This window comes from Camelus bactrianus, chromosome 11 (genome assembly GCF_048773025.1).
Source record: "Camelus bactrianus isolate YW-2024 breed Bactrian camel chromosome 11, ASM4877302v1, whole genome shotgun sequence".
Lineage (NCBI taxonomy): Eukaryota > Metazoa > Chordata > Mammalia > Artiodactyla > Camelidae > Camelus > Camelus bactrianus.
The window spans coordinates 81,974,862-82,001,870 of record NC_133549.1 but is presented as its reverse complement, the minus strand read 5'-3'; the positions used below and the strand labels follow the sequence as shown (position 1 = coordinate 82,001,870).

General features: G+C 51.4%; 1 protein-coding gene across 4 annotated transcripts in view; it reads right to left on the bottom strand.

The window, feature by feature from the left end:
* CXCL12 (C-X-C motif chemokine ligand 12) overlaps positions 1-26,597 on the bottom strand; it is a 28,749-nt gene extending 2,152 nt beyond the window's left edge. The window contains exons 1-4 of one of the 4 annotated variants that reach the window (XM_010967076.3): positions 26,440-26,597; positions 22,162-22,279; positions 19,765-19,851; positions 11,427-14,592 (exon numbers count right to left, since the gene is read on the bottom strand). In XM_010967076.3, the coding sequence (XP_010965378.1) occupies positions 14,577-14,592; positions 19,765-19,851; positions 22,162-22,279; positions 26,440-26,500 (282 nt within the window). In that variant the 5' untranslated portion in view covers positions 26,501-26,597 and the 3' untranslated portion in view covers positions 11,427-14,576. The other 3 variants (XM_074374412.1, XM_010967074.3, XM_010967075.3) reach the window with 3 other exon arrangements.
* Positions 26,598-27,009: the final 412 nt, after the last annotated feature.

Below are 27,009 nucleotides of genomic sequence, written 5' to 3'. Positions count from 1 at the left end.
GAGTTTTGTATTAACAGATACACACTACTATATATAAAATAGATACACAAGGTCCTAATGTATAGCACAGGGAACTATATTCAATATCTTGTAATAACCTATAATGGAAAAGAATCTTAAAAATATGTATATATACATATGTATAATTCAGTTGCTTTGCTGTACACCTGAAACATTGTAAATCAACTATACTTCAATAAGAAATAAATTTTAAAATTTCCTAAACCAGATAGAACCTTGTGAACAAATCCTTTGCACAAGTATGTTAAAAATAGTGTATTCCATTTTTTCAAATGCTTCAGTCTACAGTCTTGGGGAGTTACGGTGTTCCATATTAAACTTGCTAAACTAAATTATTTTTTAAATAAAATAAATATTTTATGTTAATATATGAATATATATTGCAAATGTAAGCACATGAAAGTGTTTAGAGAAATACTAGCTTGAATAAATTGAAATATTATAAATATTATCCAAATGATGTTAATTTGACCAGGGGGAAATCCTAAGGGCTTGTAAGCAACAGCCACAAAAAGTGTACTGCTGTGAAAATAGTTAACAGGGGACAGTTGTGGGGTCTTCCTTGTTGGGACAGTAGGTCAGACTTTGGCCAAAGAGAAGGTAAACAGACTTGGACTTGACTGCGTGATGGGAGAAGACAAGACTTCAGAATGCCTCCGACTGCCCTCAGAAGGCATCCTAGCAGGGACAGCTGGGGTGGGGGATGGAGTAGAGTGGCAACCAGTGGAGAGGACAGACCACAGACACCCACACATAAACAAGGGGATAAAGATGATGCAAAGTTGCGTGGGTTGTGAGGGAAACTGGGTAGAGGTTATCAGGGAGGCATCTTGGTTGAGGGGAGGGTCTGGCAGAAGGATACATAAAGCCATGGAGCAGAAGGTCTGGGAAGAAAACTTGGGCAAAGGAAAGATGCATTTGAGGATCCTGGAGGAGGTTGGAGTGAGATGGTGACTGAGGATGGGAGGGGGAGTGGGACTGGAGAAGGGAGCTGTGGGAACTTCTTGGAGGGTTTCAAATAAAGGAGTGGTAAATCCATGCAGAACATTTTTATTCTACCATGAGCCCACCCTTTTTCTGAGCACATAGGTATGGAACCTTAAAGCAAGGTGAGGTTGATCTTTCTGCCCCAAAATCTAAGACATTGCTACCTTGGAGATGCTTTTCAATCTTCTGTGAGGAAAGACATTGAATCCCAAATCCTAAATGGTTCAAGACCATTATAAAGGCTAGCCTCACATTGTTTAGAATTAAATGCTTAATATTATTTTATAAGTTACGTGTTCCTTCTGTCCATTTCAACTTTGGTTTATATATGTGCGTGTGTGTGTGTGTGTGTGTGTGTGTGTGTGTGTGTATGTTTTATGTTTTTTGTATTTTTATTTTAGGGAGAGGTAATTAGGTTTTTTTGTTTGTTTGTTTATTTTAATGGAGGTACTGGGGATTGAACCCAGGACCTTGTGCATGCTAAGCATGTGCTCTACCACTGAGTTGTACCCTCCCCCTTCCCTTTCAACCTTATTTTTTGGTTTTTGCCTTCAGAGTCTTCTTAAATCTCTGCATATTTTTTCTCAACAGGGATGACCTCTGCTGGTTATATCCAGGGAATTAGGTAGCCTCTTTGTTTCCATTTCTGGATGCTGGGAAGTGCAAAGTTCCATGAACCTGCCTTGCTTTGCCATAAGCATTTGGGATATACCCAAAGAGGCTGGAAAATACACAGAAATCCAGCTGGAGCTGGTCCCAAAGGCTGGCAGCAACCCTCTGACTCATTCACTTTGGGTTTGGTTGCATCCGTGAGGTAGGATTTGCCACAAGTGTCTTTGGTTCCTGCCACAATTCCAAGCCCAAACCTACTGAAGATGCCTCCTTCTGTCTTGTTTTGTTTCACTTGGATCCTGAGTGGTATGAACGTGTGAACAAAAACAATGGGGACGGTGCATTCCATGGCTGGAAACCTCACAAATTTGTTCCACTTTGATCTGATGCCTCTAAAAGAGCCTAGGATGTGCGTTGGGAGAAGAGGAGGCCGAAGTCATTTCCCAGCTGTGGTGACACTTCTATATGCCCTTCTGAACAACCTTTGCGTGGGGACCCGGTTGACGGGTGGGTGGCTCAGGTTCAGAGGACCAGGTGGGAGGCTCTGTCTGTCTGTCTTATTTTACTTGGAAACAGAAGGGACGCATCTTTGTTACACTGGCATGAGGTAGTGCTGGGTCCCCCTGGCAGGACAGCTGGTGAAATGAAATTGCTGAAGCTGGAACAGTTGGGAGTGAAGGTTGAAAGTTAGGCATTTGAACTCCTGAGATACATGTACATTCCACACCATGGAGATCTGTGGTTTGTGAACCTTCTGCCAGATTAAGAAATGGTCAAATCCAGTCTGGCGCATAATCAGCACGTGGGGAACATTAACTGCCATCATTTTTGTCATTATTATTCCTGTGATTCTTTATCAGCCTTTGCCCTGTCTTCCTCTGTGCCAACTGCTCAGGGCAGGGTCTAACTCTCCCTTTCTCTAACACAAGAATGCCTTTCTTTCAAAAAAGAGTACACTAATGAACTCACCAAAACAGAAACAGACTTGCAGACACAGTAAAACAATCTTATGGTTACTGGTGGGAAAGGGGGTGGGAAGGGCTAAATTTGGGAGTTTGAGATTTGCAAATATTAGCCACTATATATAAAAATAGATTAAAAAAAACAAATTTCTTCTGTATAGCACAGGGAACTATATTTAATATCTTATAATAACTTTTAATGAAAAATAATATGAAAACAAATATATGTGTATATATATGCATGACTGGGACATTATGCTGTATACCAGAAATTGACACATTGTAACTGACTATACTTCAAGTAAAAAAATAATAATAAGAAGAAGAATGCCTTTCTTTCACCCAGACTCCTGAGCCCATGGATGTGCATGACTGTGGGCATGCCAGTCAGAAGGGTCACATCCAGGAGACACTTCTGTGTACCTTGCATGTGCCAGACCCATTCACCATCATGTCATCCCTGTGTCCCAGGGCAGCCCTCAGCTCAGCCGATGGTGAAGGAGTGTCCAGTGCCCAGGCTCAAAGTGACTCCCTCCTGCTGCCATGGACTCTCCCCACCCGCAACACCTCCTGTTCATCCTTCCACAGCTGGTGGTGACTCCTGAGACACCCAGGAAGGAGGACTCATTGGTGATAAAGATGGCTCAGTACAAAATGTGGTGACTCAAGTTTCTGCTACTGTTACACACATGCCTGGGAAAGTGCTTAACTTGATTTTTCTGTGTGAAATAGGACTATATCCCTTGCAGGGAGCAAGGAGCATCCATTAGTGTGTGTTGGGTGCTGGTCACAAGGAAGGATGCAATGACTCCTAGGCTGGTAGCCTTACCTGCACTTGGGCTCCAGCCCTGCCCTCTCTCAGGGCACTCCAGGGCTGCCTGTCCTCCCCACTCTGTGAGCTATAGCTGAGTAACCACGGACAAGGAAGGACACCAGGGCTCAGGGAGGTACAGAGGCTTCCCTGGGTCTCCAGTATGGTCTGTGACAGGGTGGGCATTGACTGGAGGTGCAGGGATTCCTCAAAAACTCTGTGGATTCTGATCTCTCCTCTTCCTGGGCTGGCCTCCCTGTCCTGTACCTGGTCTCTGGGGAGAATGAGGAGACCGAGGCCCAGCCAGGGATTCAGGTGCCCCAGAAAGCAGCTCTGGGTTTGGGTGAACAGAGGAGATGAGGACCAGAGGAGGAAGTGGGACAAGGACTAGGCTTGTTCAGGCTTTCCTGAGGGAGGGAAGGGGATGGAGAAGATACAGGGCTGGAGAAGCTGAATCCTTGGCCATTCGAGCCATGAGCTTAGCACAGTCCACAGACTCATTCATTCTTTGATAAGGGGGCCGTATAATTTACCATTCACACTGGGGCATTCTGAGAGAGAAAGGGCATTACTAGGCATTTTGTTGGCAGACACTGCGACTGTCTTGGCACAGCAGAATGCATGATCTCTCCAACCTTAAGGACTTTGAAAGAGCCTCTCAGTAGCATCACTGACCCTTGACTGTCCAGGGGACTACTCCCTCCGCTTCCCCTCTTCGGGAATTTTGGGGTTCAAGTCTTCCCCTTTCTGGGACCCTAGTCTCCAGGCTCTTGCTCTCTGTGGCTTTCCAGATGCAGACCAGACTTGGGGAGGTCATCAGGGGGCCCCATGAGCCCCACCCCTTTGGAACTGGGCTCCCTGGAAAGACTCAATGACAGAGGTCCTCCTGTCACCTGAGAACATGGGCCTGGGTACCTGCCGGCAAAGTACCTTGTGGGTTAGATCTGATTTTGTTATTTTAGAAACGCCCATGGCTCTTTAGGAAAGAAAAACAAAGTAACTATCTGATGTCTACTGTAATTGTAATTGTATCCTGATTTTAGATACAGAAGAATTAAAAAAAAAAAAACCCTCTTATTAAATCAAGGAAATCTAGTGTTATCCTCTTTTTCCCTTCTATCCAGGGAGGGTCAGACACTTTCATCACTGGGTTTTATGTACACAAGACCAGTAAACTTTTAATCACAATCTACAATAAAAATTGCATTTGACATTATGAAACACACACACACACACACCCCTGAGCAAACGTTCTTCCTTTCTGTAAATGTGACCTATGCCAGTGTTTTTCAATTTCTTTTCTTTCTTTCCTATTTGAGGCTATTTCATTTTTAAAAATTGTTGCTTCTGACAGGCTATACTGATTTCACAGCCAGAGTTTGCCCAGCGATTTTTTTAAAAATGGACTCTCATTGAAGGTCCAGAAATGCTCTTGGGCCAAACAGGGCAGACCTGGACGTGAAGGTTGACAGCCCCTGCCCACCAGCTCCTCCTGGGATACAGCTGTGCCAAATGCAAGAACGGGTTGTCTGGGGCATGGGAGCCAAGCAGCCTAGGAGAGATCTGTCCTCCCTGCCTCCGAGCCTGAGATGTGGATGCTCCATGGCCACCCTGGACCTTGGTGCCTGTGTTCATCACATGGGAAGGGGCTGGGCTCACAGGGGATTGTTGAGAGGACAAGAAGACTGCACCCAGAAATTACTGCCAGGGCCCTGGCGGGCACAGGCTGCCCCGAAATGTCAGCAGGATGGAGAGTGCCTGACCAAGGTGGTTGCTTGTCCCCACTGGGAACTTTGTCCTGCTCACCTAAGGAAACACATGGTGAATGCATTAGCCTCCGGTCCCCCTGGGCCTCCTGGGCAGGGTGGCCCCTGCTCAACCTGGCTGGGCAGGTGATCTTTCAGGGGAAGAACCAGAAAGAGCTGGTCCCTCATAGGCCTGGCTTCCAGGCCCCAGGGCCCCCAGGCGCCCGGGCGCCCGGGCCCCCGGTATGGTGCTGGGGGTTCCCACAGTGGCTGGAAGGACAGCCGCCTCCCCAGAGCTCAGGAATGCCCAGAATGGTGGTTTCCTCACGGCCTACAAGCCCACGTGACCTAGGCTGAGGTTCCCAAGTTCAGGAAAGTGCCTGGGAAGAGGCCGGGGCAAGGTGAGCCTGTGGCTGCCTCTGGGGCCTCTCAGACTGACCAAGACCAGTCACACCTTCTCCTGAGCAACTTCCACAGCTGCAGTGTTAAGCCTGGCTGCTGCTCGGGAAAGCTGGGCACAGTCCTCGCTGCCACCAACCCTTCCTGAGCTCTCGGCCTCTTGCATCTTCCCCTTAGAGGGTCCGCCATCCCTGCTGGGTCTGACTGTCTGACTGCATTTAGGCCAAGCTAGCAGTGTCCAGGTGCACTGAGGCCTCCCCCTGGGCAGGGCGGGGCAAAGGCATGGAGACCCCGAGAAGAGCATCCTGATGGGTATGGAGGTTGGAATCCCTCCACTCTGCTACTTCCCAGTCGTGTCCACGTGTGGAAGGACACAGCCTTGGTGTCCTTTGCTGATCCCTGCTGATTGTTCTTTCCTGCTTTGGTAGCTCTGGACTCATGCTCCTCTAGGGCCTTGGCTGTGCCCTCTGGTCTGGCCAGCCATCCACTGCCCCAAATCAGGCGTGTGATGAAGAATCAGCAACAGAGATCTCATCCCCGGGGATCTGCACTGGTGGTGGCCATTCTCCCCCTGGGCCCCCGGCTGCAGAGTCCAGGCTTACTGGACCTCAGCCAGGCACTGGTCACCCAGGTGGTCTGCAGATCCCCAGGGGGGAGGAGCACCCAGAAGGAGGGGCCTCTGGGGAAAGAGATGATTCTTTAATCTTGACTCACTAGAGTTTTTCTATAGTGGGGACTCCCGGAGGGAAGGGACAGGCACAGGGGATTCCAGAGAAGGGGCAACGTGTGCGACCACTGATATGTGGACATAGGAGTGAGATGAATTTGAGTCCAAATAATGACTCACCAGTGTGACCTCAAGTGCACAAATGAATGCACAGCCTCGTGAAGTGGGTAGTGCCATCTTTATTTTAGAGATGAGCAAAGAAAGGATCCCCTGTGTTAGCATCCTGTTGATTTATCAGGCAGCCACTCAAAAATGATTTCTTTAGTAACATCTATGTACCAGCTGCAAAGGATAATTCATGAGCAAAGCAGACCAAGCCCCTCCCTTCCTGCATGGTATTAACCCTGTCCTGTGGGGAAGCGGTCAGCGAGCAAGTCAACGGGGCAGGTGGTGCTGTGGGTGGGGAGAGGCAGGAGAAGATGGCCAGGGCTCATGCGGGGGAGAGGCTGCTGTACAGGAACCGGGGTCTGCAAAGGCTTTTCCGACAAGGTGTTGGTGATCAGAGATGGAAGGAAGGGAGGGGTAAACCATGTGGTTTCTAGGCAGAGACCGCCAAGTGCCAAAGTCCTCTGCCAGGGGGACTGGACTTGTTCAAGGGAGAAGAAGCCAGTGTGGCTGGAGTAGAGGGGGGTGAGGTCAGAGAGGAGACAGGGGCCAGCAGATGTAAACTGGAGGGTCTCCGAAGGGGTGACGTGGGCGGGCATTGTGATGGGCCACTCTTGCTGCTGTCGAGAGGACACTGCAGAGCATGACGGTGCCCACCTAGGGTGCTGGTGTAGTGAGTCAAGTAGATGGGACTTGGATCAGGGTGGTGGCATGGGAGATGAGCGGGTTCTGGATATATTTTAAAGGTGACTAATCGAGGTTATTAATAGTTGAGCTGAGGGTTGTAAGCTAATGCAATACATCAAAGATATCTAAAAGATTTTGGCCTGAGCGACAGGAAGGAATAGAAATTGTCACTTGTGAAAACGGGGATGAGCCAGCTAGGGGAAGCGGGAATCAGGAGTTTCATTCTGCATAAGGTAAGTTTCAGAGGCGGAGCTGGGTTTATAAGGAGGGAGTCCAGGAGAGTGATGGCTGGATTCCTTAGCTTTAACAAGGTTTTAAGGCCAAGAGAGGGAATGCGTCCACCTGGTGCTAGGGAAGAGAATCTGAGGACTGAGTCCTGGGGTGTTCTTGTCTGGATGACACCTGGAGGATGAGGAAGAAACAGTAAAGAGACACCAGAAGGCACGAAACCAACGACACAGACGGGAGTGGTCCCCTGTGAGCCAACCAGAAAATGTGTTTCCAGGAAGCTGATCTACAATGTCCAGTGATGCTGAGAGACTGAGGAAGATGAGAATTGCTGACTGAGAATTTGGCTTCCCGACGGGGCTCAGTGATGTCGCCACCAAGAGCAGCTCTAGTGGAGTCGGTGGTGGTGTGGAGTGGGTGGTGGGGTCAACATTCTAACTGGAGTGGGTTCAGGAAGGATGAGGAGGAGAGGTGGAGGGGAGGTGGACATAGGAAATACAGGCCAGTCTTCTGAGGACATCTGTGTGATAAGAAACAGAGAAATACTGTAGAAGCTGTAGGGGGATGTATGGGTAGAAATACATAGTATAGACACTGTTTTTATTTTTGCTTTGCTTTGTCTTCAGTGGGAGCTATTATAGGATGTTGGCGTGCTGATGTAGACAGTGAAAGATTTATGGTGCAGGAAACGGGGGCTGTCAGGAGAGATGGTCCTTTTGTAGGGGAGAAGCACTGGGCTCCACTTCTAGCTGACAGCAGTGATGGTGGGTACAGGGATGAGAGGGGAAGATCAAGGAAACTCTCTTCTTATCGCTTCCTTTTAGTCTGACATAGAAGCCAGATCATCAGCGGAGAGTACAGGGAAGGGGGATGAAGATTTAGAGAGAGGAGAAAATGTGGGATAAGCACCGAGGAGAAGGAGGAGCAAAGGGGACAGGGAAATGTGTTAGCATCCGAGCAGCACTAAGGGCCTGCTTTTGGTGAGTGTCATGAATTTAGAGACCAGACAGCAGGGACAAATTTTCTTCTCTGAGCTGCAGTCAGCTACAGAGGGACACACAGGGGCAGTGTGGACCGAGTTAGATTTAACTGGCGATGGGTCATCCAGAAATTCACAGCTACTCGCCTTCACTCTAAGACCGAGCTCCTCCCACCCAGCCTCCCAATCCACCAGCACCTCTTGCTAATCCACTCTCCCCTCCTCCAGCTAGGGCTTCACTCTGCTTTGTTTCCAGTTGGTTTCTTGGGCCAAGAGGAAGCTGCAACTCATTTGCTCAAAAGTGAGCGTTAGCTCCTGAAACACTTAGCAGAGCAACCCCTTGGCATTTGAGATTAGCTCCTGCCCCAGGTAGGAGCACCGGGGCTTGGTTGTGGCTTGCCCAGGAGGCTGCCACTAGGGTCCTTTGCTGCTTCACAACCTGAGGACATCAGCTCACATACCAAATGTCCATCAGACACCCACTATGACAAGCGTTCCTCTAGGCCCTGAGAACTCAGCCCCCCCACCCCCCAAAAGACACCAGAGTCTGTAGCCTAGAGGCGGATGCCCTAGGGATGAACTGCACTTGAGAGTCCACTGTCCCAGTTAGTTCTTCTCATCGGGTCCACAGGTGGCGGGTGGACCTCAGCCACCCCCCACATACACACACTTCCGGGGCTGGGCTGGAGCTCTCCACAGGCTGATGGTTCAACCATCCCATCACAGCTTATGTTGGGCAAGTTGCATTGGTGCTGGGGTTGCCTTCTGGGAGGGCCCTAAACAGAAGCTGTGTGATTTTCATGGGGGGGAGGGGCTTAGGGGGTGCCTCTCGGTCACTTATCAATCTTGATGGGATAGAAGCATAGGCCTTTCCTGGGAGTTCAAGTTGAAACCAGGGAGAAGGCTGAGAAAAGACCCCAGGGGAGGGTGGGGAGGGGGAGGGAGGCCTCTAATGTAATGCCTTATGCCAGCGCCAGCCCACAGCCTCATTGCTCACCTGCCTCGCCTACTTTGCCTGATTAATTGCTCCAGGTGATTGTTATCTGGACATAATTAGCAGAAATCCTCGCTGTCTGGGGGGATTTGTTTGGAACACACAGAACCCAAAGGCAAGGAGTGTGGCTGGACCTCCCTGGCCACACCTCACCTCCATCTCAGGCTACCTGGTCTCTCACCCGAATTCTTTCTCTGAATCTGTTTCATCCTGTGCTAGCTCCCTCTGCTTCTCTGTGTCCAGCTACCCACACTCCCAAGAGCAAGGATCTCAGCTGTGGGCCCAGACAGACCCAGAGAATCAGATCAAGTCTGAATCACAATTCTGCACTCCTTGGGCAGAAAATTGGGTCAGCCATCCTGGGCCAGGTATCTAAACCATCCCATCAGCTGGGCCAAGGGCACCCCCTCATATGCTTCCCAGCTGTCGGGACCCCATCCTTACCCAGGGTGGGGGCCCAGCTCTTCTCAGCTGCATTTGTGCCATTTGTGCCCTACACGAGGGTGCAGCCGGGGACCGAGGGGCTGGAATCCAGCTCTCCCTGCCCTTGTGCCAGGCTCCCCATGGGAGCTGCGCCCCTAGCAGAATAAACTCCCATTTCTAAGTCACAGCAGGACAACACATGGGTTCATGAAGGCAGTCCTGATGGGTCAGTAGACCCCCACCGCCAAAAACCTACTTCTCTCAGGTCTTGGCTTCAGCAACAGGGTTTTTAGGGAGCCCCTGATGGTACTCTAAGCTCCCCTGACACCTGGATGCACCCTGACCTACACTTACCAAACTTTATGAAAATGCTCACTTCATTGCAAGTCAGTCCCCCAGAGCGCAGGATCCATGAAATCAGGGAGCAAAGATGGCTTGCTCTCCACAGTATCCACACTGCCTAGTATGGGGCTTTTTTTTTTTTTTTTAATGCAGCATCACTCTGAGGAGTCAACATCATTCCGGGGAATGAACAGAGAGGTTGTTCATTCCTGGTGCTGGGACAGTGGTGGAGCACGCTGGAACCAGCACTGCACGGGCACTCGGGGAACCAACAAGACCCCACCCAATGGGCGTCTCCCCATTGGTCAGCTACCAGGGAGCAGCTCAACTCTGAAGAGCACTGTGAGCTCCAGCTGGTATCTGAGCTTTGCTGAGGGTCTAAGGAGAGGCCGGTGGGATCTTCTTCCAGCTCTGCAGACCCCAGGGAACAGCAGGGGGAGAGAGGGAGCAAAATGGCTTCCACGCACACTGTCCCAGTCTGAGTCTCACCACCCTCGGTGACACTCAGCTCAGGGTTGGGTGGGGAGACTGAGACTCAGGGCAAGCGTCTCAGATCAGAGAGAAGACCAGGATTCAAGCCCTGGTCTGTCTGTTCATCCTCATCCCACGCCTCTCCCAGGACACCACGATGCCTCTGCTGTGGCCTCTCAAATACTTCCTCTTTCCTCCAGGCCATTGGCAACTTAGCAATCACGCCGCAGCCACCCTATAAATAACGGGGCAGTTCTAAGCACAGGGGATGCCATTGTTACGGCTGGGCCAATGGACAAGAGCGTCTGGAGGACAGAACAATCTGGACTCGGAAATCTGGGGCTTCGGTGCTGGCCTCTCCTTTCCAGCATGGCAGACAGTGGATGAGCGAGAACATGGTGGCAAGTTTTGAAGGCTGACCTCTGGGAGCCTGTCTGTCGGGCACACCCCCTGTTCCCAGGTGCATCAGCACCTGGCTTCCAGCAGTGCCCCCTGCCCCGTACAGGAAAGAAACTATGAAGGATGCTGGGTCCTTGGCAGTGTCTTCAGGGACGGGGCCTCGGTTGCCTTCTACCAAGCCTGAGGAGTACAGAGTGGAGGTCTCTTTCCCCACAGCCGACAGGCAAATACCCAAGCCCTTACACAAAACTATCCCTTCTGGAGTAGAGGTCTTGCTCACCTTTAAGAAGGGATTCCGGCAAAACGAGGGACATTTGGAGAGAAGGGAGTGCCTTTCCCCTCTGTTAAGGATGCAGACTAGGAGTGTATTCACATATGTCCCCAGGATTCCTGCCTGTGGTTAGTGTGATTACAGTGGCCTGCTTTCCACTGCCTACAGCAGCTAGGACTATATGACCCCTCTGGGCTGGGCTGGAGGAAGAAAACTCAAGGCTGGAGAGTCCCCACTGGTAACACTGATTTCAAACCGTTGGCTACTATATTTGCATACATGTCTTTATTAGGAAAATTATAAGTGCATATACATCTTTCCATTGATATGATTTCAAAGTAGAAATTGTTGTTTCTCAAAAGGAGTTGTTACTTGTCAAAAAAAAAAAAAAAAAAGCACACTGCATACAGGAAGCTGCCTTCTCCTGGACCATTTTCACATTATGTGGGAGATGCAATTTAAACAATACACGATACAGTATTTATCACATTTAACACTGACCCCATCACTGCTCAGAGACTGAGAGTCCAGCGAGGTTACAGAGTAACAGGTTTCCTGTGGGATTTTTCAACCTGGCCATGTCAGTGGTCTCCTTAGGGGGCCGGGAGGTTTCTAGGGAGCATTTCCCAGGGATGGGGCTCCCTTCGGGGAAGACTGTAGAGGGATCAGGACCCCACAATTCACATCCAGCGACACAAGGGTGCACCACCTGGGGAAGGGGATGAACTCCCAGTGAGAGATCCCACAGTGATAACACCAGGCGGTAGTCAGGAAAGGAAGGTCAAATCGGATCCAATGAAAAGAAGTTCTCTGGGCTTCACACGTGGGGACTGCAACCTTTTGCTACTCAGGCCCTCTGCTCCAAGCTGACCCTCCGTTCTCTGGAGGACAGGCAGTCAGGCAGAGGGCCCCTTCTGAGCATCCTCGCTGGGGTCTCAGCACCTGGCTGGAGCAGGACAAAGAACAGTGCAAACAACACAAAGCACAGATTCGGATTCCAACACACAGCATGTCTGTGAGCTCAGTCCCCCAGTCTTCCCTGCCCGGGTCCTGATGCAAAGGCTGGCAGTGGAGGACCACCCTGGAGGTTATGGGGAGCCCAAGGGAAGGTCAGGGAGAGGCAGTACTGACCCAGGAGGAAAAGCTGGGTCACCACTAATCAAAGTGATGCATTGACCTTATATTTTGAAAGCAAATGGAGATTCAAAGAGCCTTTTCCTTTGCAAATGGTCTATTTAAATGCATATTTGCTTTAGCTGGGCAGTCTCCACCTTGGAGCAGATCCCAAAAGGAGAGGAATTGTCACACAAATCATTTCCCCTGCCATTCTCCTCTTACCTATTTCCCCCCATAGGGGAGAAACAGAAATTATTCTCTATCTAACTGTAGTCAAGATTTAGGGCTGCATTAATTTTCTTGGAGTAAGAAATCTAATGGTTCTGGTTCCTGGGTCCCTGGGAAAGATGTTTCCAAATTTTCCATGAGTTTTTAAAATATGTTGGATTACTTGGAAAATGACTCTCCCACTGAAAATTCAATCATTTCATGTATAATTCAGGAGCCCTGCAGGGCTGACAGGTTAATTTCAAAAGAAGGTTTTGAAATCAGTTCTATATCCCTAATAACTCACAAAGACCCCTCCAAACCTCTATTTTTTTTTTTTAACAAAGCTGGTTTGAGAATGTAAATTTCTGTTTCGTTGATGGATTCTCTGTCTACCATGAAGATCTAATTTAAAGGGATGTTTATAGAAATGCCTACACCCTGTTACTGATAAACCAGATGATTTAATCTAAGAACACCTACAATTCAAGATTGTTTTACTAGAATATACTTTCTGTATGTTATTTACAGCATCCTGTCCATGGATACATTTCCTTGTTTTGCCCTTCTTTTTTTTCTAGTTTTAAAAAAAAAATGTACTGGAATATAACCAGAGGAAAAGTAGGAGTGAGACCAAATGAAAAACAAAACAAGCAAAACCCCCTCAAGAGCCTACTTTTTCAGAAAGTGAATTTTTGAAAAATCGTTTAATGCAACTCTACAAACTGCTCACAGTAAAGGGAAACCAGCTTTTCTTTTCTAAGAGGAATGCCCTGCTGGACGTCTTGGAAGGACAAGATGATAGAGCAGTGAAGGTCGAGGGGCCACTGTGCAAGGTAAGATGTGGTGGGATGGTCAAATGGTGAAAAAGATGAGGTGAGATTTTAACTGGGAAGGAGTCTTCATGTCCAGATTGATTGTCTTGTGGATTGGGCTTTCAAAACCAAAAATCAGTTGAAAATTCTTTTCTTGTTATTCCCTGAAAAAAAAAACTTTCTGCGGTTCTGAGATACCAATAATTATAGAAGCCCTGAGGGTCTGTATCCTTGGAGGTCAATACTGCAGCAAACTGAATTCCCTTGGGCTCTGGTGACCCGCCGTGGGTTTGTGATCATGAGGAAACCAAGGTTCCACCCCACAAGGATCAGAAACTTGGTCAAAGGCCCCGAGGGGCACCTCCTCACTCTCAGCCTTGGCATAGGATGTACTGACAGCGCATGCACCGAGGACACTGGCTTTGAACAAAAACACAGGATTGGACAACGGACAGTATTCCAAACAAGACACAGATGTGCACAGTGTTTTCAGGACCGGGGAACACGAGACATTTTGATTTGCTCCTTGGTGCCCAGTTTAAAATAAAGCTTTGGTCTTGAGAGAGTCCTTTTCCGGGGTCACGGAGACAGTCTTGGATACACATGATGATGGATGACAGAGACAATGATGGGAAGGACGTGATGGGATGCAGAGGAGAGCTGGGGATGCGGGCTGCACCTCACCCTGCCCTGTGACACTGCTGCCTGCCTTAGCTCAGGGCAACCCTGCGATGCTCAGTAAAGGGGACGACCCTCGCTCTCACCCCAAGGAAGGGCCCCCTGGAACCTATTTGTTCACCACCCCTTGCACAGGGCAGCCTTCTCTAGGGTCCACCCATGCTCACTGGTGCTGACACCTCCTGGTGGCTCTCCACCCTGGACATGGTGATGCGGGCAAGGCTCCCTCTGTCTGGGGTTCTGGGGTTCTATCCTGCACCACTCAGAGAGACATACAACTCAGGAACCTCTGGCCAGATGAGAGGCTCCGTGGGAAAGATATTATAACAAAGCGAGTAAAATAGTGGCCTTAGTCTAAGTTCCTATCTGTCGCCAATGACACTGGATAATCAAACTATATGAGGAATAAACACCATATTATTTTTGCTACATAATCAAATGGTGAAAGAAAGGCAAACTGCACAAGACAAGGCCCCTGGCAGTGCAGCTGACCCTGCCTGGGTGCAGGGGGCGGCTGCAGCCCCTTTCCTAACACTGGTTTCAGACCTGGGCTCCTACTGAAAGGTTTCCTCAGGCGTCTGACCCAACCTGCGCCTCTCACATCTTGAACCTCCTGTTAACAAGAACAGAGGGAGACACCATTAAGGCGGGTTCCTTCAGGGGCCGGGCCGCACACCTGAGACAGGGAGCCCCGCTCCAGCCGCGGACCCACTCCTGATGTCCAAACCACTGCGGTGAGTCTCCCTTCTGAGGCCCTGAGCCAGGGGGTGGAGTGAGAGAGGCAGCCTGGCAGAAGCGAGGGATGGATGGAAGGCGGGAAGCGGAGAGGGCAGGTGGGTGCAGCAAGCACATGGTGGACGGAGTAGGGCACGGAGATGGCAGGGCACAGCGGTCACACGACAGGACGGGGTGCGATGCCTTAGCCCAGCATAGGTATCGGGCCTGGACTCACACGGAGCCCAGCCCCAGGACCGCTCAGCTGGCGTGCCGGGGTGGCCCCAGAGCTGGGTGGGCAGGCAGCGCTGGGACCGCGCACCGCTCACCTGGCGGCAGACACATGGGCGCGGCCTAGTTAGTTTCAACCCACAACGTAATGGAACGGAGGTCCGGCTCTTCCGCTCTTCCATGGCGACCCTGTCTTCTGTGGGGCTGGGGCTGTGCCTGCACCTGCCTGTCAGACACAGCGAGGCCCCAGGGCTGATGGAGTCATATAAGGACAGACAGGGGCTTGCCTATGTCTCTGAATGTGGGGCCAGCTCTTTGAGTCCCCGCAGCCCGGGCTCCCCCAGGACAGGGCAGGTGGGAGACACTATCTCCCCAGCACCACAGAAAGCCCTCAGGGAAGCAGTAGATAGACCCGCTGTTGCTACAGGGCAATCAGCTCTCCCAGAACAGACCCATCACCCTCTTTGGCACAGAGATGCGCTGTTCCTGCAGTGGGAAGAAGAGGGGAACAAGGACACAGGCCTGACCCGCCGCAGCTGCTTCTGTATGAGCAGCGCTACCCAAGCCGAGGTCCCGCAGCCCAGAACCGCTGGCTTCGGCCATAGCCCCGGGCAGCCCAGCAACCACCCAGAGGCCTTCAGAGGCACAGAGGGCAGGCTCAGGTAGGTGGGCAGCCCGCACCCCCAGGAGTAGGCCTGCCATCCTCAGGGCTGGTGAGAGGACACAGGCTGGGGGAGCCAGCCAGATGAAAGGGACGGCTGTGGGAAGGAAAACGCCTTTGGCCACAGCGCCCTGGGGGGACCCTTCTCCTCTGGGGAAAAGCAATGGCTGTAATTCCCTCTGTTATAATCCCAAAGGGGCGCATTAAAGCCAGAGGGGGACACGGCACTCCGTGACCCAGGGGACAGGCGAGGACCTTGGGTTTCTTTCTGAAATCCACCTGTTTCATCCTCCAGCCCTTTCATCTTTCTGCATCCAGGCACTGAAATTATGACCAGGGGCTGGGGTGCAGGGTAAGGCTGTGCCCACGTGTGCAGAGGTGGGGAGGCAAGAAACGTAGCTATTCAAGGTGTCCCTTTTCAATGCACTGCACTACTGAAGTCAGGACCCTGCTCTCCTATGTGATCCCCTTCCTTCCAGTCCAAATTAGAGAGACTTGGCAAGAAATCTCAGACACAGATCTGTGTGTGTATGTATGTTGTGTATGCACTGAGGGCAGACTGAGCTGTGCCCAGGAACCTAATCACACAGGGTAAGGCAGACTCTCCCAGCAGATGAGGGGAGGGGATAGGCTAGGAGTCCCCAGAGCTGCAGGCCCTTCACACAGCTCCTCCATATCAGGGACCTCGGGGACCCATTTAAAGAATCTACAAAGTGAATTGTCCTGCCAAAAGGCTCCCTGAGAAGCATTTCCACAGCTGCTCGCTGGGAATGCAGAGATGCCATCCACTCTCCCCATGTGGTCTGCAGAAATTCTCCCCCAGGCTTGGAGGTAAAGGTGCCCACACAGCCCCATGCCTGGGGAGGGAGAGGCCGGAGAAGTCCCACCCCACGAGGCAGGATGGTGGAGGGACAGGCAACAGGCACTTGAGGAAAGGAGTCAGTTATCACCCACAAAGGGCATGGCCACAGTCGGCCCTGCCCCACAAAGGCAGTGATGGGCAAGTGAGGGGGTCTAAGGTATGTGCCCCTTGCTGGTCGAGGCTCCCATTGCTGGGCTAGCAGACTGCCGTGCACAGGCCAGGTGGCTACACCCTGGCCCCAGACAGGAATGCATACTTTAAGTGTGTGGAGCTGTGTGAGCTCTGAGCCATCAGATCACGGGCCTTCAAAGAGAGGGTAGAGGGCAGGGTGGGATGCTGGAGACCCTGGGCCACTCTAGAGAGAGCCCCGGGCCACCCCGGAGTCCCAGGCTGCTCCAGATAGAGTCCTGAGTGCAAGTCTCTGCATCACAGACCCCTGACCCCGGTCTCGACACAACTACTTTCTTCATAACTTAGCAGACCAGGAAGGGCCCTAACAAGCACATAAATACAGGAGCCAGTGTGGCCTCAGGGTCGGCAAAGCACTGCTCCCCCACAGAAGTCTGAGCGCCCACCTGGGAGGCACAGGGGTCTGCCCTGGGGGAGGGTTAGAGCAAGTTTACAAAGCGCCGGGAGAGACAAGAGCACAGTGCACTGCAGTCCATCTCGAGGTGGCAGATAACTAGTTTTTCCTTTTCTGAGCAGCCTTTCTCCTCTTCTGTCGCTTCTTTTTTCCTATCTTTTCTTTTTTCCCCACTTTTTCTTCTCTGCGCCCCCTTAGATAAAATTAGTAGAACCATTAATAAGGTTGAAATAAACAAGTGTCTATCTCAGTCCGCACAATATTTAAAACAGGCCTGGGTACTGGTTTCACTCCATCTTTAGTCTCAGGCCTTGGAGGACCACTGTCTGTCAGTACTTCCTTAAAATAAATTAGACATTTTCCTCCCCACTCAAAAAAATGTTAGATGGGTTTCCAGGATGCTGACATTGAACTGGGTATAGCAACTGCCAGTTTGCTAACTTGACTCTGATTCCTGCTACTGCTCGAGGTTTCTAACCGGGACAAGGAATTCACATATAAAAGGCATACCCAGGGCCAGGCTGGACCCATCTTGTCTCATCCCAACCTGCTCTCCTAGGATTTCTTTCCATCTCAATGCAGAGCTGAACTCTCTACTGTATCTCATAAAATCTCTGCATTTCAAACCGAATAGGGCTCTGGAGGTTGGAGGCCCGAGGTTCAGGTGGCCATCCAGGGGAAGGGAAGGAAGCTAGCCCCATTCCAACTTCTTCTTTCTGGATGCCCATGGACACCCCCGGGGAATGACTGGGATTGTTCTGGAGAGCAAGGGAGAGAGCTGGTTAGCAAGAATTTTATTAGAGCAATTTTATTAGAGCAATTGGCTCTTGACTGTCACATTAAAATGTTTCAAGCCGAATGGTATTTAATGATTTATGGGGTAAGGCCACCTGTTCCTGAGAAAGCTTGATATTAACCATGGGCTGGAATGATGGGAGTTTTACATGGGAAAATGTGAAGGCTGGGTATTATGAGGGTTGAGTCTCTGGATATTACATGGGGATGTTAGGAGAACTGGAGAGAGGGAAGGGAAAGAGGAATTAGTGAGTCAAATATTATTCTTTAGAAAACTACATCTCGGCTTCCACTGGGTTAAATGTGAACTTGGCAGGAGAGATGCAAAGCACCCCACCAGCCTGCTAACTTATCTTAATAAATCCCAGAAATGGGTACAAACTCCATGTCTTAACAACTACTGGATTTCATCTCAGGTAAATAAATTCCCACATACAGTAGGAGGAGTATACCATGAAACAATTAGCGTTTTATTGCTAGTGCATATAATGTCACATTTGATACATTTTTGGTACAAGTGAAAAAATACACTGTGGCTAACATTATGAAGCTGCAATCACACGGATATATCATATATATTTCTTTACAAACTGCCAGTAGTTTCAGATAATAGAGAAATGTAACCTACTGACGTTTGTATGACTCCACCTCAAATATATGAACTGTTCGACTATAAATATATTCTGAAATACATTTGCTTACTAAAGAAATGTTTAAAAAATTGTGCACGAAAATATATATAAAAAAATGCCTCGCAAAAAGTTACAAATACCACCAGGCCCATCTGTGGATCACATGGGAATTTCATCTTGCCAACATTTCTGACTGGAACCTGAAACCATGCTGTGGCTTCAGGAGGAGGGGTGAGTGGCCAGAGACTTGTTTATTCATCTACTTCTCTCCACTTCTGATTTCAGAAACCTCAGAATTGGTACAGCCTCCATGGCATACACAGGCTTCAGAGGCAATCACAGAAACCAAATTCCTCGGAGCAAGCTCTCCGATTGAAAGTTGCATTGGATTCCGCAAAGACTGTCTTTCATGGGAAGGCGGAGACATGATCTCATACCCCCAGGAGAGGGCCAGCCCATTCTGGAGGAGGCCAGAGAAGGATCTCACAGAGGGCCTGCTGAGGAGGAGGGGCGGGCAAAGGGAGGAGGGGGCTGCCGGGTGGGAACCCCAGCCATCACCCTCCTCCGGCTAGGCGCGTACAGAAATGAGAGGCAGAAGCAGGATGACAGCATGCTCTGGGAGGCTGGGAGAGGCCGGGAGTGATCCGGAGAGGGTCTCTGAGCACAGTCCCCAGTGATGGCGGTTCTCCACCCACCCAATCACTGAGCCTGAAAGAGGAGGGGAAGGTGGTGGCCGCTGCCTAGCACTCGTCAGTATCTGGGTTGTCATCCCCGGAGGGGGCGCCCCCTGCAGGAGCCGCCCACAGTCTTCCTCTGAGCCTCAGCCTCTGGAGGAAGGATGCTTTTCTAAGCCCCCTCCTGGGCCATCACCAGACTGTGCTCAGACTCCCCAGGGGAGAAAAGGAGGATCTCCAAAGCAAACCAAATACAGATCTTGAAGTAATCATCTATTTAAAGAAGGATAATGAGAATGACGATGATGGTGATGATCATGAGGGAACGGATGGGTGAAAAATGCTTATGGGGATGATACAATTTCTTAGAAAAACCCCAGTTATAAAAGGAGCCAATGTGAAGGGTACGGGACACGGATGAATACACGCTGCAATATTGTACCATATGCTATAAATGCAGTTGTCTATAGGCTGGGCAAACCTCACGTCCGTCCCCAGGTCAATGCACTGCCCTCCCAGGCACACCTGGTCCTCACCATTCAGACCTTCCTCCCCCACCTTCATATCTCACACATGGGTTTAACTTTCCTCAAGTGGCTCTAGTGGAAAGTCCTTTTTGGTTGTTGTGCTTACTTGTTTAAAGCTTTCTCCAGGTATTCCTGAATCCACTTCAGTTTCGGATCAATGCACACTTGTCTATTGGTGCTCTTCAGTCTTGCCCTGCCGAAACAGAAGAGGCGACAGTGTGCAGCTGAACGGAAGGGGTCACGGCTGTGACCCGGGCATGGGCTCATCGTCTGACACCAGGGTCAGGACCCTCCAGGAACTGGGTGCCCCAATTGGCAGGCTCAGGTTCGGGAGGAACCTCAGGGGTGCTGGGGAGACCCTGTGAGCAGTGCTGTAAATTTCACCCCAGAGATACTGGAAGTGAAAGAAAGTCTTTAAGGAGTCCGGGGAGAATTTACACAGGGTACATCTGAGTTGGGTTTTGAAGGATAAGTAGGAGCTGGGCAAGTAAAGTAAAAAGAAGGGGTAGGCAAGAGCAAATATCCCAAAGGGGTAACAGGGCCGAGAGGATGTGGAGGAATTTGGGAGACAGGACACTCAAGCTTGTGGCCAGATATAAGGGGGAAAGCAGTGGGGCTTTATCTGTAATTTTATTTATGATGGGTACTTGTGGGGACTTCAAACTGGAGGGTGGCAGAAGCAGATTTTTATTTTGATAAATCATCTTGATAGTACGTGGAAGAAAGACTTAAGAGTAAGCCTCGGTGGGGAGGGGTATAGCTCAGTGGTAAAGCACATGCTTAGCATGTACCAGGTCCGGGGTTCAATTCCCAGTACATCCAATTAAAAACAAATTTAAAAAGAAAGGAAAAAAAAAAGAGTAAGCCTGGAGGCAGGAGACCTACAAATAGGTACATAATAGCCTGGGGGATGGGGAGAGGGGACGGACAGTGTGAGGAGGAACGGCGAGGGGTAAGGTAGGGGGTTTGCCAGAGACCTTACAAGTTCACTGAATATTCAAGGTCTCATTTGTTTTCTGAAAGTTCAGACTGGACCTTCCCCCCTGCTTCTCACCTCTACTCATAGCCTCCCTCCCTGAAAAGTCCTGGGGGAGGACCTGCACTTATCTCTGCATCCTCTCCATAAGCCCTGGGGACCAGGTAATCTCAAGCAGCCTTAAGACACCACTACCCACCCATTCTGGGTCTATGATAACACCTGCAGCCAGCACAGTGGCTGGGGACACCCACAGGAGTCTTCACACGACTGCCAGGTAAGCTAGTGAGCTGTGCAGAGGGGTGTGGCTGGAAGCAGGGGAGATGGAGGTCCAATTCTGGTACTGCTGCTTATTAATGTGGTGTTTGCCCAGACAGACCTGAGGGTCTATTTGACTTCTTCAACCTCAAGATATATTCCCAGGCAAGGGAACTGGCAGAGTCTGCCCTGGAAGCAGGCTCATGCTCGCTGAATTCAGTATCTGGTTAAATACCTCTCAAAGGAGAGGTAGTATTTATTATAAGCAAAGAAAATGAAAAAAAAATACACATTCAACTTCTAGTGCCCTAAAACATACTGTAAATGACAAATACATTCAAGCAAAGGCTAGGAAAAAAAGACAAAGAGAATCAAATCTAAAACCAGTACGTGCTGGGTGGAGAGTTGTCAGTGGGTATAGTTTTTGTTCCAACTGCTGCGTCTCCATCTCGCTTTTAGAGCTGGGACTTTTCAGGAGGTGAGCTCTGCCCAGGAGACCCCGAGCCTCACCTCCTTGGCATCTGGAGTCATGACCACGGTCACTGGGTGCAGTCACAGCACGGGAACACGTGGGACACATGGCACTGGAGGGCAAGCAATGGGTGGCCACGTGTATCTTTCTTCCTGCACCTGGCCCAGCCTCCTGTACTCCAGGAGAGAGATCTTTGTGTCTCATGTATGTGTGATTTCGTTTTGTCTATTTCCCACATGAATGGAATCGAAGGTTAGCAGCTGCCATCAGCACCAGCAAAACTAAAAACTCATCTGTTGTGTCTGAGAAAATGCAGTTAAGTGAGCTGGCAATTTTGAGTTTCACCAAATGGTTTAATGATGACTTCAAATGAATTTGGGTCTTGTGAGTTTGTGCTCGGTGATAAAGGATTAAATTAGGGCCTCAAAGCCCTGATATTGGCAGGACAGAAGTGTTACTAGCCAGGGGCTGGATAATTTATTGTACTTTAGCAGAAAGAAGCTTTGGTGAAGCCCATGTTTCTCATCCGAACGTGCTCCCATCTCTTGCAGTAAAGGGAGGAAGCTTGGAAAGAAGCGACAAGGACCTCTCTGAGCACAGCACCAAGGGTTAGGGCACAAAGAATAAGAGCGGCTTTTGGAACCCCTGCCTGGTGGTGATATCTGCTGCTGTAATTATGCCAGGTGCAAGCCTGGACATTCAGCATGTGCCATTTCTCTAGCTCTAACAAGCTGGTGAGTTAGGTGTTACTCTGCCTGTTAAATGCAGCATCCCTGGGGGATGATGTTCAGACTTACACAATCTGAAGGGCACAGTTCGGAGCGTTGAGGATTTTGAGATGCTTGACGTTGGCTCTGGCGACGTGGCTCTCAAAGAATCGGCAGGGACATCTGTAGCTCAGGCTGACTGGTTTCCCTAGAAGAGGTCATGAGAGCAAGGCAGCTTGTTATTATCCTGCCAAGCCTTGGGGATACAAGTGTGTCTGGGTCTGCAGCCGAGGGATCAGATGGGGAGCGATGGGCAGGGTCACAGGCACATCCTGGCAAAGACCTGCTCCTTGGGTGGCACAGTGAGCTCTGTGGGCTCAGGCTGGACCTGAGGGGAGCCAGATCCTAGGAGGGCAGGGAAGTTAACATTAGATGCCCCCTACTCAGGATAAAGGATGAAAGATACAGGATATTAATCACAGGAGAAAACGTTTAAGCCAAGGTCCTGAGGTTCTTCGTTATTCTTTGCAAATAAACTCCTCCAGGGGAATGGGGAGGGGGAAGAAGGAAACCCCAGGCTCTCTCCTCCTCGGCACAGGTCTCATCCCAGGAGCCACTGCCACTCCCCTGGGAATGCTGCCCTCCCCCACCTGCAGGCTTCTCTCTTGACATTTACCTTAAGCCCGGGCAGCCACAAAAGAATCCCAGCTGCCTTCCTACCTGGGAGTCCCCAGAGGGCAGGCAGGGGCCCACCTTCTCCCCTGCCCTTCCAGGGCTGGAGGCAAATGTGCCTTTCATTGCCAGAGCCAGGATGCTACAGCCTCCCGGGTTGTATTACATCTTTGTTTGCCAATTCGCCAATTTCCAAAATGCCATAATTGACACTCATTAGTGTAAATTAGCAACGGGCTCCTGCAGAACCCACAGCTTACCCTGTGAGTCTAGGATTGCAAGCCCGGAGGGGCTGGGATTTGTGTGTGTGCTTGCGCGCCTGCTCATTTTCTGCAGATATTATCCAAGCTCTACTTAATACCCTAAATTATTTGAATTTGTGGATCCTTTCATCAGGGATTAAATGTATGTCTGAGAATATTTAGTCCAGAGATTAAAAAAAAAAAAGTTTGCCTGTTTACAGAGCTCCCAGAGGGCTCCTTGTGGTTCTGAAATTCTACACTTTGGGGCAAGAGGGCCGGAAAGTCAGCAGGAAAACTTGTGAGGGAGGGAGTTCATCTTTTTTCTAAAGGCTGCATGCAGTTGAGGGGTGGCATGATCTGGGTATGGCAGCCTATTTAGCCACTACGTCAGGGGGAAAGGAGACCATCTGGCTCCTCAGGACGGAACTTGGCTCCCTAAAAACCAGGAAGGAGAAAACCTGGCTTCAAGGCGCTCAGTGACTGGAGAGCCTGGAGCAGCCGTCAGGTTTATACCCGGTCTAACTCCAAAAAGTTGCAGCAGGGGCCTGGCTTTTAGCAAATGCACAGGGTCCCTGCAGGAGAAGTCTGTACTGCCCTGTAACCAGATCACCTGGGAAAGTGACCTGGAGCTAGGGGCTGAGCAGCCTGGGGTAAGGAAAAGCCAGTCTCCCCTCTGAGTGTCCTGCCTCCAGGTTTCCCTAGAATTCTTAGAGGGTCCTTCAGAGACAAGCAAAACACAAGGCAGAACTGGCCCCAACCCCAGAGCAACAACAAGCTAGAAGGCACACAGCATGAAAGATGTTGGGGGCAGCGCTGAGAGGGGTGGGGGCTGCCGCTCTCCTATGTCTCTGAGAGACTGTTCTGACTCCATTAACCAGGCAGTGGAGATCGGGCCAGAAATCAGAGCCTGTTCTGAGCTCAAAATACAAGCTTTCTCTTTTTCTCCTCTCCCCTCTTCACCCCTGGGATTATCCATTTCCTTCAAAGGCAATTTTTATTCCTGCTCCCAGGACCCACTTGCCTGCCTGTCAAGTGGAGAATTTCAACAGGTTTTTTAAAGGGACAGGGCCCCAAGTGTTCTTACCAAGAGAACTAGGTGCTGTGTCCACTTGGTGACCTTCCTGCCAGCTTTTTGCCAACAGCACTAATTTTTCCAACTGTTTTGGATATGACTCTGTATAGGCAAGAGGCTTGACTGGCCCAGATGTCACCCAGGATTGGGGTGAACTTGGCTCTGCTCCGGAGCATTCCTTCCACTCTCATGCAGAGACAGGAGCCCCCTGCGAGCCCCTCCAGCCAGTCCTGGGAATGGGGCCCACCCTGGGTTTAAACCCTGGAAGCCCAGGGCATCCAGAGGCCCACCTGCTTGGCTGAGGTCAGCCAATGGAGGGAGGCAGGAGCCAGAACCAAAGCCTGAACCAGGGGACACAGCATGGACACACAGGCTCCAGGGAGTAAAAAAGCAAGGGGAGGGTGAGTGTTGGATCCCAGAGGCTGCGGGCCGACTTGGGTAGCCATCCAGTCTCAGCACTTCCCGATGTCACACACGGCCAAGCAGGTCCATGCAGCCCAGATCCCAAGCAGCTGGAAAGTGCTTGTTCCTTAGAAGTCCCTGTCCAGGATGCTCTCCTGGTGACACCAGGGATGCAGAGCCCTGCTGCTGCTGCTCTCAGGGGCACAGTGTCCTGTGCTTTGTGGGGGGTGTGCTTATTCAGAATAGCCTATGCATGCAAGGAGAACCAGGCTAACCGGGAGCCCAGGACCCTGACCTGGCCCTTGGCTGTCAAGAGGGCAACTCAGCAGGGTGAGCAACCAGTCCTTCTCAGAATTGGGCCCCAACTCCTTCTGTGGAGTGGATGGGGCCCCCTATTCCTTCTGTGCTCCGCCTTGGTCACTCAAGGACCTGAGTCCCTGCATTTCAGTCATGTCTACAGGCCTACAGGCCCCCAGAAGAAGGGGTAGCTAGAGAAGGAACCATGTCCTCAGACAGCTGGGCCATGACACCACTCTCATCAAATCACTCAACTGTTAATACCCAAACGAAGACCCAGGACCGGTTACTTTTTCAGCTTAGGAGAAAAAAATTCTTCATTGCCTTTAGGTGCTAGTCCCTCTGCAGCTCTGACCAGCTGCTCTTTTAAAGAACACTTCCCAGGTGGTCAGCCAAGAGACCCTTCTGCCTGCTCACTTACTCACCCTTGCTCCCTGCTCACCACCAACCATCAGGAACTTAGCAGTTGTCCTCAGCCCCAGCCCAGCCTACTGCTCCAGGCTCTCCTGCCCTGCACAGACCTCAGCTGCACCAAGAACTGTGTCAACCCTTTGCAGGATTTGTTGGAAAGTTCGCAGCCAAGTACGCTCAGCATGGCCTGGCCAACGTGGTTATGTTTTGTGCGTTCAGAAGCAACAGTTTATTTTGGTTTGCAGCAGTGGTGTCTTGTAACAGGACAGTGAGATTTCTCTTAAGCTTCAAAAGAAATAAAAAAGCTCTCCCCCTCTCGCAGTGAAACGGGACACCACCTTTCCCAGTGGCCTAAGGCCTTGGCGACTTAACTTTGCAGCACCGCTCACTCTGAGGTAGAGTGCTTGCTGGGCTGGTGACAAAGGCGCCTGTCTGCAGGTGTGGTTTGGGGGCTGGGTAGGCGCATGCAAGATCCGGATGGCCCCCGGGCCTCTCTTGGTGACCCCAGGAAGAGGCAGGGAAGACAGACGCTGGATGCGCGCCCAGGTTAGCAGAGTCGCTACGGACAGCGGAGCTGTACAGAAGCCGGGCCAGGCGGGTGGCGCAAACCCGACAGCTGCTCGGTACCACGCGCCCGCGGAGCCTCGCTTAGGTGGGTACAGAAAGACGGCCGGCCTCGCGTAGAGGGGACGCCACGCAGCTGCACCCGATCGCATCGCCACTACGAGAGCGTCGCGATACGAGACAGCCTTTGCAAAGCTCTCCCTCCCACAAGAACAGCCGATCGCTTCTCCAACACGGTGCGCAGCGGGGCCTCCGAGCCCACTTGCCTCTGGAAACTGAGCTGGGAGCGGGAAGGCACTAGCTGGGAGGTGGGCGGTCAAAGTTCCGGGCCCGAGGCCCCGGACTGGGCTCCACACCTCCACACCTCCTCGGCTCCAAACGCGCCCTCGGGGCGCCCGCACCCGGTTATCTTGCCCGACCTCACTGTGCAGCCAGCCCGAGGTCTGGCGGCCGCTTCCCGGATCTGGAACCCGAGTCCGGCTGCGGGGTGCGAAGCCTCGGTGCGGCAGGGACGCTACGCCGGGGGCTTTGAACACTGCACCGGGAGGGAGCGCACTCCGGCGAAGTGGGCGGCCTCCACCTTCCCGGTGCAAAGCGGCGCAGAGTAGGTTCGGTCGGGACGGCGCGGGCTCAGGCAGAGGAGCCGCGGCCCCGCACTGAGCCCAGAGCCCGGCGCCTGCCCACGCCTCCGCCGCCGAGCGCACTCACCGTCGCTGAGGCAGAGCGCAGTCAGCACGAGGACCAGCACCGCGACAACCTTGGCATCCATGGCACGAGCGGGCGGCGGGCGGACGGAGGCCGGACGCTAATGGGGACGCGACGGCGGCGAAGAGTGAAAGTGTGGCAGCAGGAGGCGCGCGCCTGGAACTTTAGAGGCGAGAGCGGGGCGGGGCGGGGCGGGGCGCGCGGCGAGGGGCGGGCCTGGAGCCGAATCCCGGCGGTGGCCCGGGGCTCGGACCAGCGTCCCCCTCTCAAACGGCCGCTCCCCCTGTCTCCTCTCTCCCACCCCTCCCCCGCGCCTGGGATGCTCCAGGGGCTGCAGAGCGCTCCAGCCTTTGACCTGCTCAGGTTCCACAGGGTCCTGCTCTGTAGGCCCCAGACCTTCACCTCGGAAGCCAGCAGCTCGGTGAGGCTGGGCTGCGCAGGGCTGGTTATTGTTCCCATTATGCAGATGGAGAGATCGAGTCCCAAAGGCGGGAACTGAATGAGAACCAAGGAAAAACAAACAGGTCAGTCCTAGTAGTGAGAGCCAGCTAGGCCAGCGGCGTCCCGAGGTAG